General features: G+C 39.3%; 1 protein-coding gene across 1 annotated transcript in view; it reads left to right on the top strand.

The window, feature by feature from the left end:
* Positions 1-17,559, top strand: part of LOC310984129 (CUB and sushi domain-containing protein 1-like) — a gene marked incomplete at both ends in the record, with an annotated part of 396,452 nt that overhangs the window by 199,963 nt on the left and 178,930 nt on the right. Inside the window, 2 exons of the mRNA XM_083969256.1 lie at positions 8,266-8,378; positions 9,184-9,261. Coding sequence (XP_083825382.1) covers positions 8,266-8,378; positions 9,184-9,261 — 191 coding nt within the window. The remainder of the gene's footprint in view (positions 1-8,265; positions 8,379-9,183; positions 9,262-17,559) is intronic.

The raw sequence follows: 17,559 nt of genomic DNA, 5'->3' as shown, positions 1-17,559 counted from the left end.
CATTTCACCCGACAGGAACCACAATCTCATTTTTATTGTCCACTTATTGTAGGTGAATCTCCTGAACTCTTCTATTAGGCAGTTGCTCATCTTTATGCAACAAGCAGACATCGGTGCTTTCACTCATGAAGGTGTTGATTCTAACAAAACAACAAATCCCACTTTGTAAACTTCTCAGGGAAATCAGAGCTGCCGGTCGGATGAACCCAGAAGGACAACATCATCTGCAAACAGCAGAAATGATATGCTAATGTCACAGCTGATTGTTTCAAGCAAACAGGGGGAAAAAGGCACAACACTGCCTTGTTTGAACAAACTTGTTGGCTCTGACATCCCAATCTTCCACAGCACATCCCATAGAAAACACTGGGGAACACAACCATGAGAATCTTATGAAAAACCCCAAACATATGTAGAAAACATTAACAAATCTCCTTCACTGCTGAAATAATTTCTGTTGGTTAAAACTTTGATCTATTATTTCATGACTAAAACAAAGTCCACATTGCTCCATGCTTTGTCGAGGTTTTTCATTGGTTTAGCAGTCAGGCAGAATTTCTTTTTTGTGCACCTTGACCTTGGTCTGTTTGCCCAGGAAGGTTTAGCTGTGTGATTCCTTGATCATTTGAACACACCCTCCAGCCCCTTTACTGAAACTCGAGGCCTTGTCTGTCAATTCAAAGAGCATCGCATTAGGCCTGCAGCATCTTCGAACGAACCGTGTCCATCCTCAGTACCTTGCTATGAAGGATTCGGTGACATCTTCCACAGAAATTGACTCAGATGTTCTCAGTTCTTTTTCTGCTTTTGCTTTTTCCCAATCACTCCTCTTTCTTTTATCTTGCTCACTTTTTTCTAGGCATCATTCCTTTCTTGGTCTCTTTTCTCCACTCTGAAACAACTCTCTTGTCCTGTTATTACATTTACATTTTAAATTATGTTTACTGTCTGTGTGATTGTGTCTGTGTGTCTGTGTGCGTATTTCTGACTGTGTGGGTGTGTTATGAGATTAAAAGTACCGGTTTACCAAGGTTTTGCATTAAGCACTTGGAATAAACAGCTATCTGGTGTGGATAATGTCCTTTCCAACTTTTTCTTTTTATTTGTTTCCAATCTTTTTTTATGGTGCCTTTTTGTCATTTTGAAGATGTTTACACCCTCAGGGAATTTCAATAAGTTAAAATAATGTTTTGCCGCCAGACAAGCAGCCAACAGGGAGAAGTGGGAACTAAAACAACAATGCCCAGACAGTAGAAAGTTATGTTTGTGTCGTTGAGATGTTCATGTATCACCGAGAAGCCAGTGGTCTAATAATAGAGAAATGCTACAGTAAGCACAGAAATACCTCTCTCCTGCTCTTGGTTTCTTTGTCCCCGTCTCTTCTCTGTTTTGTCATTTGGCCTCTCTTCTTTTATTGTCTACTCCTCTCAGGTCTGTCAAACCGCTCCCCTTGTTTTCTGTTATCTCCTTTCCTCTGTTCGCATTTCCTCTCTCTCCTTTTTTTTCAAAGTTATGCGGCCCCTCCCTTCTGCCTCTCCTATTCCACATTCCTCTTTGTTTTATCTCCATGAGTTTTTTTTTCCCATATGAAACTTTCACCTCTCAGTTTTTCCCCCTTCTCCTTCTCCATCCCCTCCTCCCCTCTCACCTGCCGCTCCTCTCCTTCCAGCTTCACTTGCTTTCTCATTTATCTCCATCCTTTTGCAATCTGGTATTTGTAATCTAACCTCATTCAGGCTTGTCTCTTTGTCTCACCTCTACTCACTTTCAACCTCCCCTCTAGTGTAACCTCTCCTCTTCTGTTCTTTTAAGTGAATTTCCTGCTTTCACGTTCTGTCCTGTGTTCTTCATCCATCAGGCCCTGTTTGTATCTGCAGGTTCTCTTGTGGGTTTTTTATTTCTTTTCTGCTTCTTTCCTTCCTCTTGCATTTCCTCTCGTTATCCCTAAAACCGGCTTCAATTTTTTCTGTCAGACCTGTCCTTCATTATCTTTCTCCCCTTTCCTCTCTCCACCTAACCTCTGTGCTGCAACCTCTGTTTCCTTTTCACCAGCTAGTCCTGTCTTTCAAACTTTTACCACTCTCTCCTCTTTTCTTTTCTTGTTTGTGCCTTCTTCCTTTCCCCCTCTTCCCTTCGGTCTCATCCATCTGTCCTCCTTCGCTCTGACCTCTTGTCTCTCTCTTATTCCAATGTCAGGCAGCTGGCCAGTCCCTATGAATAATGGAGGAGGTGCAGCATGTCTCACACTTTTTATCTGTTTCACTCTCTGCTTTTCATATTTCTTTTTTTTTCTTTTTTGTCCTCCACACAAGGACTTTATTTATTTTATTTAGTAAATTGATTCTTACATCAGCATACAAACTCACATCTACATAATTCTGTATGGGATAGCCACACTTATTATTGTCCCCCCTAACCCTATCTTAATCATCAGCACTACATATCCCAACTCAGCCATTAACCCTGTCCGTAATCTAACCCTATCCAGACTCTATAGGCTGTTTTTCAGCAAACTTGCTGGACTTTTTTTAAGGATGGGTTTATTAATTTCTTACCATTAGCATGGGCGGGGCTTCCATGGTGGCACGGAGAGGGCACCCGCCCCCCGCAATCTGATTGGCCACCCTGTGTGTAATATCAATTATTGTGTAAAGCTGGTTACCACTGCTATGTTCACTGTACAGAGCTATGAGCACTAACTTCCGACTAAAGCCGCTTTCCCACTGTAATTAGCGGGTCGACGCAGGTTTTTTAAACGTGGGTCCGCCCACTAACAATCGGCATAGGGCTCCTTTTCCATTGACAAAAAAAACCCTGGGGTCTGATCTCCAGCTGGTGAGCTGGAACCGCCACGTGTTGCCATTGATACAGAATGTAACGGCACTCATATCACTAAGCACATGAAAACAATTACCTATCACTACAGCATCTAATTCTACATAAAAATATAGTCCAGCAGTAGTCAGTGTTTTTTCCCCTCCTCTTCCCCATGGATCATAAGTTGCTCTCTCTTTTCTCTCTGTCTTGTCAGTACTGTGCCGTGTTGAGTGTGAGCAATGCATCTATACGAGTTGTGACAGGCGCGACGTCGCATAAATTAGCGGGCTGACCCGAGTCTGATGTTCCCACTGCAAGCTGATTGGAGCTGAGCCGATTTAAACCTGCGTCGTTTGCAGAGTCGTTTGATGCGGGTCGACGTGGGTCGTGACCCTTTGCCACTGCCGTTAGCGAGTTTAAGCGGCTTTTTTGGCTAGTGGGAAAGGGGCATAAGGCTCTTAATCAACTCTACAGCAAACATCCTAGTGTTCTGTGTAGTAAATAAATAAAATGGTGAAAGATTGTTCTCAATTTCATAATTTGAGTAATGCTTTGTTCTGGTTATTCTGCATACGTTAACTGACTGTAACTGTACACAAAACACTGAGATGTTTATTGTAAAAGGTTTAGCTCTAACTACTGTGTAAGAGTATAAGATATTGCTGTTCACTGTGAGAATTTATTATGTTGCTTATTCTGCTAAGACTTCTTGTTAACATCATACAGTTGATTTATGATTAATTATGATTCATACAACTTTTGGGGTTGCCATATCAAGCTTATGGAACAGTCACAGGTGGGTTAAGTTAATCAAAAAAACACCTTTTTTGGATTGAGGGAAATGTCATAGTTTAGGCTGAGATATGTGATTTCTTACGCTTAGATCATTGTCATCATGATTGCATCATAAACGTGGGCTTAAGGTTGTGAAACTTTCATCGATTAAGGAAGCAAAGTTAGCCATCAGTTTCCACATTTGAAACAAACAGCCATCCACTGTGACAGTACCGTGTTTGATAATGCCATCCATTTGCTCCTAGACTAACTTTCGCTTTTGGTCCAGTCATAATTTCTACAACCATTAGAGGTCGCCTAACAATAAAACCTGGCTATGGTTTGCAATAAGCAGCTTGTTTTGCATAAAGATCTCCTCTGGGGATGAATTATCACTCATCAGTTTGAACACAGTAGACTCCGGTGAGGGGTGGCACTACAAAGCTCATCCCCCCCAAACCCTTCAATCAGTAAAGGTGTACCAAAAAAGGAGCTGGTCTGCTATGGTAATTGTGACTGTGTCCAAAGATATTTCTTCAATCAACTGTGCACGTACAGTATAGAGTACAGACGGTGGTGCACAGCACAGATGCACAGTGAATAATTGATAGTATATCTTAACTTACTTATTTCTTTACATAATTAACTTCAAAAGTGCACATTACTCAGTCATGCCTTTTTTTTTCCTCAGTGCAGAATGGATATGGTTTTAACCTTTCTCAAGAACACAGAGTTTTCTTCATCCACATTTTTCATGTTCATTTGCGTACTTGTGATGTCGAAGGTCAACAGCTTTTCACAGGACACTGTTTTGGCCTATTCTTACAGTACTTCACAGTCTTCCCTAAACTGTAAATGTGTTCATCTGAACACAGTGTTTAGCAGTTGTCAAACACTGGCACAAAAATCTCAAATGTAATGAAACGTGTGGTGTTGTTTGTGCAGTTTCATGGGAGGAGGAGGGGGGCAGAAGTGTCAGATGTTGTTAGTTGGCAGCAGATTTTCAGTTCATCCAAGCTGATTATTTGTTTAAAATGAGCTCATGAACACATGTAGTGAGAAGCTCTGAGATAAGTTTGGTTAAGTCACTCTCTCTTTCCCAGAAATACAGTATTTCTGCAAAACATTAATGAAAAAAACAAATGTTTCGTAGTCATGTTTTTAAACGTTTTAAATTTGGATTTACAAAAACTGGAATGGAATTATGAGGTGCACAGATGGGTCTTCAACTGAGCAACATTGTCAAGAAGATACTGTATGCACACTGCATCGCTGTGTCTTCAATATTATCAAATGCGCACTACCAGTTGATTCGTATACATCAATTTAATAAATCTGGAACAGTATCATATTGCTATTATTTCATAAATCATATTTTGCATTACATAACCACAGTTTTGCAAATGAGAGGGGGCCCGAGGCTGCAACAGTATAATATCAGCAGTGATTTCCCTAAGTAACACTCTACAGGTAATTGTTTTTCTTCAGGACAGAAATTTGTTGGTAAGACTTAGCCAAAGTCAACCCCACGCTTTTATTTAATCAAATCACATACAGTAGAGAAATGGTAAAAGTATGACTTCATTTTCATTCACATATGACATAATACACATGCTACAGTATAATTCATTTTATTTGGAGAGAACAGGTGGCAGGGTTTTGGTAACTCACTGCAGTTATTTGTTATGTGTTTTGAGGTTCTTGTACACACAAAACCTCAAAATATAATGCATTTAAAATTTAAAGTTGAAAGGATTACTCAAATCCAGTGCATAGATTCTAGTCTGTGTACTGCCGGATAAGAGAGCTGACCGGCACAGCTGACTAGCACAGCCATGAGTTGCTGTGAAGAAAAAAACATGTTTTGGACACTTTTAAAAACAGCCACTGAAACAATCCGATATCTGTTCAAATGTGCACATCATGTAGAAAATTGTAAGCAGTTTATCTTGCTGTGAAAACAAGACTTTCCTTTGGCACTACATTATATTTCACCCACTGAACAACTGTATCCCTACGCACAAGAGCATGTAGAGAGTGCACTGTATTATGCCGCTTTCTGATTCACTCAGCTGACCTGCGGCTGCCGCTTAATACCCTTCAAAGTAGTTACAATTATCTCCACCTCAACCAGCTAAAGAACATATTAAATGCCGCTCACACAGCACTGAATTAATAAACCATTATTAGAGGGAGTATTTGATTGCCTAATGAGTACTTTTACGTTAGGTTTAGCTGCTTATACTTATTTTCACACTATAATACTAATTCCACCTCTGGCAGTTCCCCCATCTCTCAAAGCATCTGCCCATGATGATTACTGAAACAATCACACTATGGTTGACATGGTTCACATATCAGTCATTAATATTAATGTACAGCTCAGCTGATTATGGCCTTCTATAAATACAGAGGATCTTTCCTCCCACTGTCAGTTCACTTTCATTTTTACATTGACTTTAATATAGAAACGTTAATTACTTCATCTAGCCTTTAATTGACTTTCAGTTTAGTAAAATATGAAATGATAGTCACAAAACTGTGCATATAACATTAGTCTATTAATCATATAAATCATTTTTGTTCCAGCAGGCTGTCTGAGAGGCCAGGCTTGCTGAAGTATAGTGCTGAGATAGAGTCAGAAATCCTTAATAGACTAAAACCCAAATAATATGATGCTTTTGTTTTTACCTGTTCTCCATTGCCCAGAGGTCATAGGTCATGTTTTGTCTAAAATCTCTATTTATTACTACAGGAGTACTGGGAACACTATACAGTATTTATTTGCGTAAGTGTGTGTCTGAGTGTGAAATACATGCATTTTGTAGCCCTTTCCTTCCATTCCTACCGTTGGCGCTGGTTTTCAGCCTCTTATCTCATGTGTCATGTCATTATGTCACACCACCACACATTTGTATTTAACCACACTAGCAGGGAGAGACCACTGGTTGACTCACTGAGCGATAACACATTGCTCCACTGTAGTCTATTCACTGTGTATACTGTAGAGTTGGAGCGCCTTGGGGCAGACACATTGACAGTGTGTTTCTCTCATCTGACATTTTTTACGTTCTTTTTCTCTGATTTTCATGAGATGTCTCTTTCTTTCTTTTTTGATTTGATAACCTTCCCAACTGTATTCACAGAAACAGAACTGTGTGTCTCCTGTAATAAGCACTCAATGAGGCCCTCTAACAAGTATGCTTAATATATATATATTTTTTACCACCTCTCGTATTTTGTTTCTGCCCTTTTCCTTATCTGTGTTTGCTGCTCCCTCATTGTCTTCTCTATCTGCTCAGTATACCTGCGGCATTATTAAAGGCCAGTTACAGTGGCTCCTCTCGCTCTAGGGAGGATGGTAGAACATTGGCTTCCAGGCAGTCTCTTACATCATTTCCTTTTTTGTCTCAGTGTACCATTTTCCTCACATTTATTTATATATATAAATATATTTTTTCACCACTGCCTTGGTTGCTGTTGGTAACAAAATGAGATGTGTGAGGTGATGATGTAAGATTTACCATAGGCAACCAACTGATTTTCTCAGTGGTGATGCTTTAGAAACTGTTTTTGAAGATGTGAACTTTTCTGACTTTCTACCACTTTAACATCTCCATTCACCTCTTCAGCTTTACTATTTCTCTCCTCTAACACTTTGCATTTTGTCATAAACAAGGCTTCAGTCGTTCTATGGTAACCTGAGAATAGAATTACGCAATCAGATATACATTTCCATTTATATCATAACTTTACAGCAACCAGTTTGCAAAGATTTGCTGGATATTCCTTCTGCTAAACACGCTTTGGCAAGGGAATTACGCTGTATTCAGTTCAACTGTGCAAAACCTGCTTTTGGTCAGTGATGATCATTATGTGAATGGATAATATCATTCATTCAATTCCCACATCTGCCTCTTCCAAGCTAGTGGAACAAATTGCCTTTCAGCTAAGACCTCTGTAATTTACAGCCAGGCTTTGCACCTCAGATGACAATGCAGAGTGACATCAAATTCATACTCTAGAAAGTTCTTCTTGAAAATGTTTTAAACTGTGTATTGTTCCTCAGATAGTCATATGAATCCTTGGAGTTATTCACCCTTGTTTGTTGTGCAATGCATGATATATTATGTTTGCAATCATTCACGGCAAGTAATTTCACAGCAGTTTTCAGAACAATTGTTGGTCATGGTGCAATCTATAATGCTGCAATCTCTAATTACATGGAAGCAATTCTGCAGCACTTTCTTCAAACAGCTCCAGTTTTGTTCGAGTTTTTTCTACCTTAAATTGAAATATGTAACACTCAACTTCCATCCAGAAACTAATTGCACATTCTGTCAGATAATGATGACCAATTTTCAGAGGGTCATAGTGTGGACCATAAAGAATATACACACATAACACAACAACGCCAGCTTATTTACTGGGGAAGTTTTCTGTGTACATAGCTGCATGCTGTAGTTTGCAATAACAAGTTTTGTTACATCATTATTACCTCCTCCTTTCCGTTTGCCTTGTCTTTCCCTACTTTATTCTCCATAGTGCAAAATAAATACACAGTGGAGCAAAATGTTAGTGCAGGCAAACTCTTTGTCAGGAAGGCTGTCACATTGCAGATAGTTGGGGAAAAAAAGTAAAATGCCTTATATTTTTTATTATTCTCTCTTCCAGGTTGACTGGTACAACCCTGCCCTCACCAGTGATATCAAATAAGAACTGGCTTCGGATACATTTCACCTCAGACAGCAACCATCGAAGAAAAGGTTTCAGCGCTCAGTACCAGGGTACGTGTGTGTTATGTGTGTTTTTAAGACATACAGTACTGTATACTGTAGTATTTTCCATGGGCTCTACCTGCCTGTGCTGTAATTGAGAGTAGCATTTACTGTGGACAAAACTCTAAAATCACCTGACTGAACTCGCTGGACCTTCCCTGTCATCTAATTGACTGGTTGCATAGCTTAATTAGCATATTAAGGTGCATATTAGTTTCCACGTGGCGGCCCACATTTAATTGGCTGCTTCCAGTACGAAACACGATGAGCCCGTCTCTCTCACTTGTGTGGCTCCAGACCTGACTGTCTCACTCTGCCATTGGTTCTTCCAGTCTCACCTGTGTGTGTGTGTGTGTCTGTCTATGTGTGTGTGTGAGTGAGAGAGACAGACAGAAAGAGAGGGAGATGTGCTTTTCACGCCAAGTCTCTTTCTCAGTGGAATGTAGTTTGTTTGTAGCACAGCTTTTTCTGTTATCCTCTGCAATGCTGCTACTTAGGATAAAATAGATGGGATACATTTTAATGCAGCTGCTCTCCTTTGCTCTCCTTCCCCTTTTTCTTCTCTCTTGTCCTCACTTCTCGTTGTCTTTTAATCTCCTCTCCCTTTTCCCTGTTCTAATTTTCAGTGTCTGTCACTGTTGCATTTGCCGTAGATTTGTTATAGGAGTGTGGGTGTGAAGCACACACATAGTTGATGTGCACTGAATAACAACCTTGAAATTAATAATAAGCACTTTAGAAAAAATGATGTACCCTAATTAAGGTCTAATTATGTATGATTTATAATTAAATGAATCTCCTTTCCCTACTCCAGTGAAGAAAGCGATAGAGCTGAAGTCCAGAGGAGTGAAGATGATGCCCAGTAAAGACTCCAGTCACAAAAATGCTGTCTGTAAGTAAACTGCCGTCTGCTGTTTGTGTGTGTTTGCAGAAAGTGGGACTGTGTGTCATTTAGACAACCATTTTTAAACCCAAGTTGAAACACATCTGGTCACACACATACTGTACTGTATACACCCGTGCATGCCCCCCCCTCCACACACACACACATGCATGCACGTGCAAAGTACTCAAGGACACACAGCCTGCATCCATCTTTGATGTGGCAGGAGCAGTGTTTTCATCTATTTTTCACTGGGGTTGCCCTTCTCGGAGACAAGAATGAGTATCACAATCTCCTCTTCTGTATTTTGTCTTTTCCCCTTCAAAGGGTCAGAGGTTCACAGGAAACTATAACCTATTAATAGAAATTTTGGTGTTAAAAGATACAAAATATGATTATTTTTTTATAGAACCAAATAGATAAAACACACACTCAGCCTTAGATGTTTCTTTTGTGCTAATGGTGATCTTTTAACCTGTTCAAATCAGAACAACATCAAACAAACCCACATAATCCTTGAGATATATTGTTTTGTTTTGTTTTTAGCATGCTTGTGTTGAGTGTTTTGCTTCAACAGCATGATAATACATGTACTGTTTCTACAGTGCATTTTTGTGGCGCCTGAGTTCAGTGTTGTTTAACATTTGGAGCCATGGAGTTGTGTACAATCAGTAAACCTGAGTACAGTCAGTTTTGCTGTGTGGTTGTCACATTTGTGTGTCAACTGTGTCCTCCCTCTGCGCAACTATGTTTGAATATCAAAAGTTGTATTCATGAATCCTGACTTTGTTACCGGTGAAATGGTTTCTCTCATTTTAACTTTAAAGAGATGTTAAAGCCTCCCGTCATCACACCTCCCTGTGGTGGTGTGAGGCAGAGAATCTGACTACAGTCCATAATAAACTCACTGCAGCACAGTGACTCACTTTTTTCTTCTTCTTCTGGCTGTCGCTATTGCTTCCATGCAGTCAAAGTCTTTTGTGTAATCACATTTCAACTTTTATATTATGTTTTAACTTCCTAAATTTCCAAAAATTAAGTGGAGTCTGGAAGGAGGAGGGATGATTCTCTGACTTTGTGGCCCAAAGCTTGAATCATGCCAACAGTATCCTATTCATTTCCTTGGGTGGTATGGCAAATATTTCAGAAGGAGACAGTGTGTTGTCCATGAGGGCAAATCAGTGGCAGCTCACCTCTGACACACACTGCAAGTCAGTAGAGGATAATTGCGATCCATTGTTACCATTAATGCTGGCCAACATACTGTAGAATATAAGTCTAAAACAGTGTTTTCTGCTCGTCTATCTTCTGTCCTCTGCCCCTCTCATACAGTATGTGCAGCTCTTTACATGACTAATGTTTCTATATCGTGCAGACCACTCCACAGTGCATGCATATCTTACAACATGTCATTTCAATGGGATTTAAATGGGTACTGTCATGCCCTGCTCTGTGCCATTTTTAACATAATGAAAGCCACTTATTGTACTTTTCAAATTAAACTGAGAAGGGCTTTGCATACAAAACATGACTGTGTGTCAGAGCTAATCATGAGCTGCATCTGTAATTTGAGTGCTATAAATGATTAAAAGGATTTAGCAGCCACTCGTAACTCATCCATGTCCTGTAAACATGACCAACTGTCCTGCTCCTGTATAGCTGTTGTTATGCATGCAGTGAAGAAATCGTCAACAAACCAAGTAACGAGAAGATGAATATATTATTTTCTCAAGTGATGAGCAGGGCCGACGTGGTCAACAAGGGAGAGTGTTCTGCCAAGAAAAACAACAGCCTCAGTTGTTTTCAGAAAATGGCCAAAACCTCTGCATTGTGATTGTGCAGTGGCAGCACAGTTTGTGACTTAACCAATCAGCTGCCAGGACCTCAGGGCCAAGCTGCTATTTAAACCCAAATCATGATATTTCATTATCCATATCAGAAAAGGCACAAACCAATGCCATCTTCCAGCTGATGCATCTGTCACATTGAAACCCCTTTCTTTCTATGGAGCAGTTGGCAAGTAATACATTTTGTCATTTAATTCTGAGGACATGTTCCAGCTACGTATAGGTACGACTGAAAATTACATATGATGAAATAGAGACAAAAAAAAAACTGAAACACAATAGCAGATTAAGGAGAGATAGAGTCAGAGGTGCGAAAGACTTTTTTTTTTTTACTTGCCAACAAAACAAATCAAATGCAAATCATCTAATATCACAGCAACACATCTTGACAAAAATATCAGCACTTATTTTTGTATCACAATATCACAATCAGTCTCACAATCAGGTTTCTTCTCTTTCCTCTGGTAATACTTAAATAGCATTATTTGTTAGCATGCGCCAGATTCACCATTTCTGACATTGCTGCTCCCTGACACCTGTGATGTGACCCATCTCCCCCCCTGTATTTCCTTCTATTGTGTAGTGTGTACAACACAAATGACCCTGCTTTTGAATGGCTGGAATAGAGCTGGGCAGCTTGGTGTGAGCCCCTTTGTTTATTTCCCATTTACAAAGCCAAGGCTGTGCAGGAACATCATATTTTCATCAGAACACACACACACAAAGGACAGTCGGGGGCCATGAGGAGATTTTAACTTGAAAAAATTAGGGTATTAGATAATAATAATAAAATGTTTCATATTGTTACATTATAAAATACCATTTTGTTGAGTACGTCTGTGTGTAGTGACCTACTCACTTGCCAAACTGTGTTTAAGTTATTGTAAAAACTGGAGAAATTGTTACGAAGTTAAAGTGTTGAAGTTTTATTGTTATCTGAAAAAAAAGCTGAACAATAAAAAGCAAAACAAGTGAAGGTCTCAAGATGATTCAGAACTAATACACCATTACTTTTTAATGATAGCAGCTAATATGCACAATAGGCGGTACAATAGGTGTCAGCTTTCATGGTTTATTTTGGAGTTTAGGCCATTAAAAGGAACATCTCAAGTAGCTGCGTTGAAGCGTTTATTTACTCAGTTTTATCTCCGTGATATCTTCAAACCTGATGCACCATCTTTGATAGCGTACAGGGATTAAAATACAGTTGCTCTTTAAGAAGGTGTATTTTGAATTAAAACAGAAGAATATTTTGGAAAAGCTCCTCAAGTTATATTGTGAGGGCTTAAGATATATAGTTTTAAAGTAGTTGATCCAAATGGGAAGTCAAGGAGTGTTTTTATCTGAACCTGAGGAAAAATGGTTTCCACCTCCGTGGCAGCTAATGGGAAACCAAATAAACTTAAACACTACATTGCCCACAGGGCAATAAAACAATGAATTTAATGATAAATACAATAAATATCTCTACAGTGTGGTGGGTGGAGGTGGCTGACATATTTCTTGGCAGCTTTGAGATGCTTCTAAAACAGGATTCAGATCATTTGACAGAGACTTTTGATTATCATGGAAGCCCAAGCTCATACCTCACCCATTCCTCAGCATTTAGCTTCATAATAAAACCCTCATCAATAATTCTGCTGATTTACATGCTCAGCCAAGCATGTGCCAGTGCAATTAACATTAGTATAGTGTTGTGTGTGTTTGTGTGTGTATATGTGAAAAAGAGATCGTATGTGCTTGCATTTCTCTTCTTCTGTTGCTGCAATTAAAATTAAAGCGGGTATGCTCTGTGTGTATACAAGCGTACACTTGTGTATGTGAAGAATTCCTGGGGCAAATCAGTTTATCAATGATTTGCTCTGTGCTTGGTGAAGAGTTCAGATAGCACACAGTCACTTTTATTCCTACTAACACATACTGTGCTCTGATATGCACATAAGCACAAACACAAAGTAGTTTCCACATGACAGCATCGCCTGAAGTCAACCTGCTGAGTCCAAGCATTTGCTTGTTACGAGCGGGCCCAGCTAACAGAAACATCTTGTTGTGAAGTAACTCTCTTGGTGGTCTGTGGTGATTTTTTTGGAGACTTACATTGAGATGTATAAGAATAAATTCCACTACAGCCTTAGTAGTGTGATGTACGTACTTCATGTCCTCTAAATATAAATGAACTTTTAAAACAACATCTATCTCTGCAAATAATAAAGCTTGCTGCAGTTAACCCTACTACTAGTAATGCTGCTTTACCTCAGGGAGTTTAGATGACTGCACATTACCCTGTGTGTATTTTATCATGACGTTTAAATATAGAAATCACCAGTGGTTTGTGGTGAATGTGTTTAAAGATTCTCCAAAGTACCTATCCCACTTGTAAAATTAGTGCTGCGTTGTACAAAACTAGCTTTGCTATCTGTAATCATTATGTGGAGCTAAAGAATGATGATAATGGCTGTTAACTGTGTAGTCCAGGGATCCCTTAATCTTTTTGAGCTCTGGACCTAAATGAGAAATTTAGTTTCTCACCATGGGACCAATGCTCATTAACACATACTTACATTTTTTTTTTATCATGAGCTCCAAAACTGAGGAAATGTGAGTTCTCACACTGGACTGAGGGCTCACTGAGGTTACCCCAACGTAGTAAAGTTCGGCCATCAAGATTGGGAGCCAGGATCATTAAAATGTGAAAAAAAGTCAAGTCAAGGTCCGGTTTTGGTCCCGAACCAGTCTTTGAACTCCATTCCTTTACACTGCATGACTCTCAGGGGTAATATCATAGCTGTATGGTAGATAATGCGGAGTCTTTATGCAATATGTAATCATTACAAAGAACTAGAGACTGATGATAATGAGTTTTACCTGTCTAGAGAATGGAGTGCTTATGAATCATAATCTAAAGGACTATGTGTTACAGCCTAGCCTATATTAAAGCACTGTCTAATGGAGAGACACACTTGAGAATAAGTTTAATTCATTTTGAGAACAGTCTGTTTACGACTAATTCTCACATCGACTGTTGATTAAATCCTAAGATAGATAGATAGATAGATAGATAGATAGATAGATAGATAGATAGATAGATAGATAGATAGATAGATAGATAGATAGATAGATAGATAGATAGATAGATACTTTCATACATTTACATACATACAGACAAACAGACACATATATACTCAAACACAGATATAAAGTGGTATCTAGAATAATGTAAAATGGTGCAGATAAAAGAAACCCATCTTATAGTGGCCCTCTCTCAGCAGTAACGTTAACTTACTGCTGAGGATGTGTCATAATTACAGGGAGGCTGAAAGATTGTGATTAAGAGGTTTTACTCCCTAGACAATGACCTGGAACTATAATGAATCATCACTGTGTAACCTGATTTATAATCAGTGTTTTCTTCATGATTGCCTGGCAAGGTTTTGCTGGGCCATGGTCTGCTCAAATGAGAGTGATGTGACAATTTGAAACTTAAAATTTCAAGATCATACAGTGACACTACTAAATAGATTTGGGAAAAATATCACGGTAATGTACTCTACAATCAGAGTCTTGTGGGTTCAAAAAAGTGATGCAGTGGTAGATGCCTCCTGGTTTGATCGACCTGAACATGCGAAGTTGGAAGGAAAAAGAGAGGGCGAAGAGGATGAGAGGAAAACAAAGGAGAAGAACAGTACACAGCCTATCAATAAAGTACACTTCACATGTTTCTGTCTCCAGCCAGTAGTCATCTGAAGAGCACCTCAAGATACTGTATCTTACCTGATACAGATATCAGCTGCTTAAACACACACACACACACACACACACACACACACACACACACACACACACACACACACACACACACACACACACACACACACACACACACACACACACACACACACACACACACACACACACACACACACACACACACACACAGAAACAAACATGCTCTCTCCCTCCCTAGCTCTCCCTCTCTTCTCCCACTCTCCCTCATTGTATCTTTGACCATAAGGGTTAATCCATCAGCTGTTATAAAAACTGAACCTTTGTGCTACATGGCTTTGGATTTTAATTGCAAATGTCCTCTATGTTTACTCTTCTTTACGTTGCTCTCCAAGCCAGATTTTCTCCAATTCTCTGGGCCAGTGGTTTGAAAGTGTTTCCCTTGGAAACAATATCATTCAAGTAGGAAAACAAAACTAAGTGCAGAAACCAAAAAATAAACTTAACAAGACATTATTTCATGAGATCTTTCTTGATTATCAAACCATGTTAAAAATTTATATAACATTTTGAAAGTGAACATTTTGTGTGCTATAGATTTTGCTCCTTTGAGAAGTCAAACCGACTATGCATAGATAAGAGTTCATTATAAAACCAGCCCAATAGTAAGTGAGGCATAATTTTTGAAATAACTGACTGTAGTAGAGCAAATGGTAACATATCTTACAACAAAAAAGTTGTAAGATATCCAGGATGATACAGAATCCTTGCTGAAAAATACGTACACTTTGTACACGAATGTTTAACTGTTAAAGTGCATAAGCGTAGCATCGCCATAATGTCACATTAAGCTGTTTCAAGGGAAAGTCAGCCATTCAATATTTAAAGCACAAGTAAGTGATCTAATGCACTAACACACTATATCTCCTCGTGGTTCACCAGATGTCTGTTCTGTGTGTGCTCAAAAGAAAAAAAATGGTATTCCCACATGGCTCTCGCTCTGTAAATAGGGAATTAACCAATTAACCAAGCCACACAGCACTATTCCAGCCAATCAGCAACAGTACATTTGTGTACAGGACAATGGAAGAAACAAAGAGGGGAGATGAGTGAGAGGGGACAGTGGGAACAACATTAGAGATGGTGAACAAGGCGCATGCTAACAGATGGTGCCAATGGAAGGATTACTAGGGAACAGGAGAAGGGGAGAGAGGTTTCCCCTTCTAGCGTTGCCAGAACCTATGGAGTTTTGAATGGGATTGGCTGAGAGACTGCACACGAGAGACCGGAGGTCAAAGCGAGTACGTGGAGGAAATTTCTACCACTGGCGCTGTGATGGTGGAATATACAGTAATGGCTAGAACTGGGAACCAAAATCAGTGACTTAATTTTTCTTGCAAAAAAGAGACAACCCCCCCCCCCCCCCCCAAATACCTTAAGATTGTTCTTAAAAACAATACTTGATTAAATGTACTTAGTTACACTCCATCATTGTAACCACAAAATCTCTTTTTTTCCTATAGACCTTTTCAGAGAGTATAAACAAAGACAGGTGTGGCTCATTAGAAAACGCTCTGGTACACTAAATGGAATGGAGCCTTAACTAGAAAAAGCATTTCCAAGAATGGAAATGGTGTGACTGCTGATAGCAACTGAACGCTGTTGCAGAATTAGCAAATAGTGCAAGCAGTGATCACCATACAAATGTTTGACCAAGGTCGGAATCGAACCCACAACCTCATGGTCATTAGACTTCCACTCTGCCTCTAGGCCACAGTGCACACACAGTTGCAGAGACTGTTGTCTGTTAATGATCTGAACACTGTCAACATCAAGAAAGCTTGAGAGTCAAGCTTGAATGACTTAGAATGAAAATTATTATCTAAGTCTCTTTGCATTTTTGACCAGAATTTTAGCCAGAAGACAAGTGTGGCTACAAAACTGGAGAAAATAATTTGTCTAGAGTTTAATTTGCAGAAAAAGTTAAATATTTTAAAAAGTATAAATAGTTAAAAAAAGAGAAAAGTAATGCCTATAAAGTTCAAAAAAAGCTGCACGTTTTGATATATGAATTGTTGAAATAGCACAACACCTAACACACTAACCATATGGCCACAGAGAACCTGAGTTACAATGAGCTTTATACTATGAGGAATCAAAGACTGTCCAATGACAGCTGAATAATTGGAATCAAAAGTCAAGCAATGATGTGAAATGACTGAGGCAGGAATCGAACCCATGACCATATGATCACTAAACCTTTACTCTGCCACTCGGCTACAGAGAGCACACTGCTTTCAAGACTGTTGTCATTCATTGTAATGTGATGATGTGCTGCAAACTGGTATGAGTAATCAAGGAGATAACAAACACCTGTAACCAATTGAAGGCGGGGGAGGAGAGCAGAATTCAACATAACATAACAAGAGTTCTTCCCTTGGATTCGAACCAGTGACCTTGGGGTTGGGAAGCAGCCACCCTACCCCCTACACTACAGTGGAGTTGTGGTGAAGGGAGGTTAAGACTTTGATGAATGTGAGATTTTTCAATGATTCTTAAAATAAAGAGAAATTAGTATAAATTAGCCACACCAAGCAAGAAGAGGACTTTTTTGTGACCTGTGACTATTTTTTGGTGAATTAAAATGAATTAAAAAGCACTTAACAGCAAGTTACAAAGTTGAGCTCCTTCTCCTGCTGCTGTGAAAAAAATACATTGAGCTGAATGAGAGCAGAGA

This window comes from Trachurus trachurus (assembly GCF_905171665.1).
Source record: "Trachurus trachurus genome assembly, chromosome: 3".
In the NCBI taxonomy this organism is placed as follows: Eukaryota; Metazoa; Chordata; class Actinopteri; order Carangiformes; family Carangidae; genus Trachurus; species Trachurus trachurus.
Note: the sequence above shows the minus strand (reverse complement) of the source record. Positions and strands in the feature narration are given on the sequence as shown.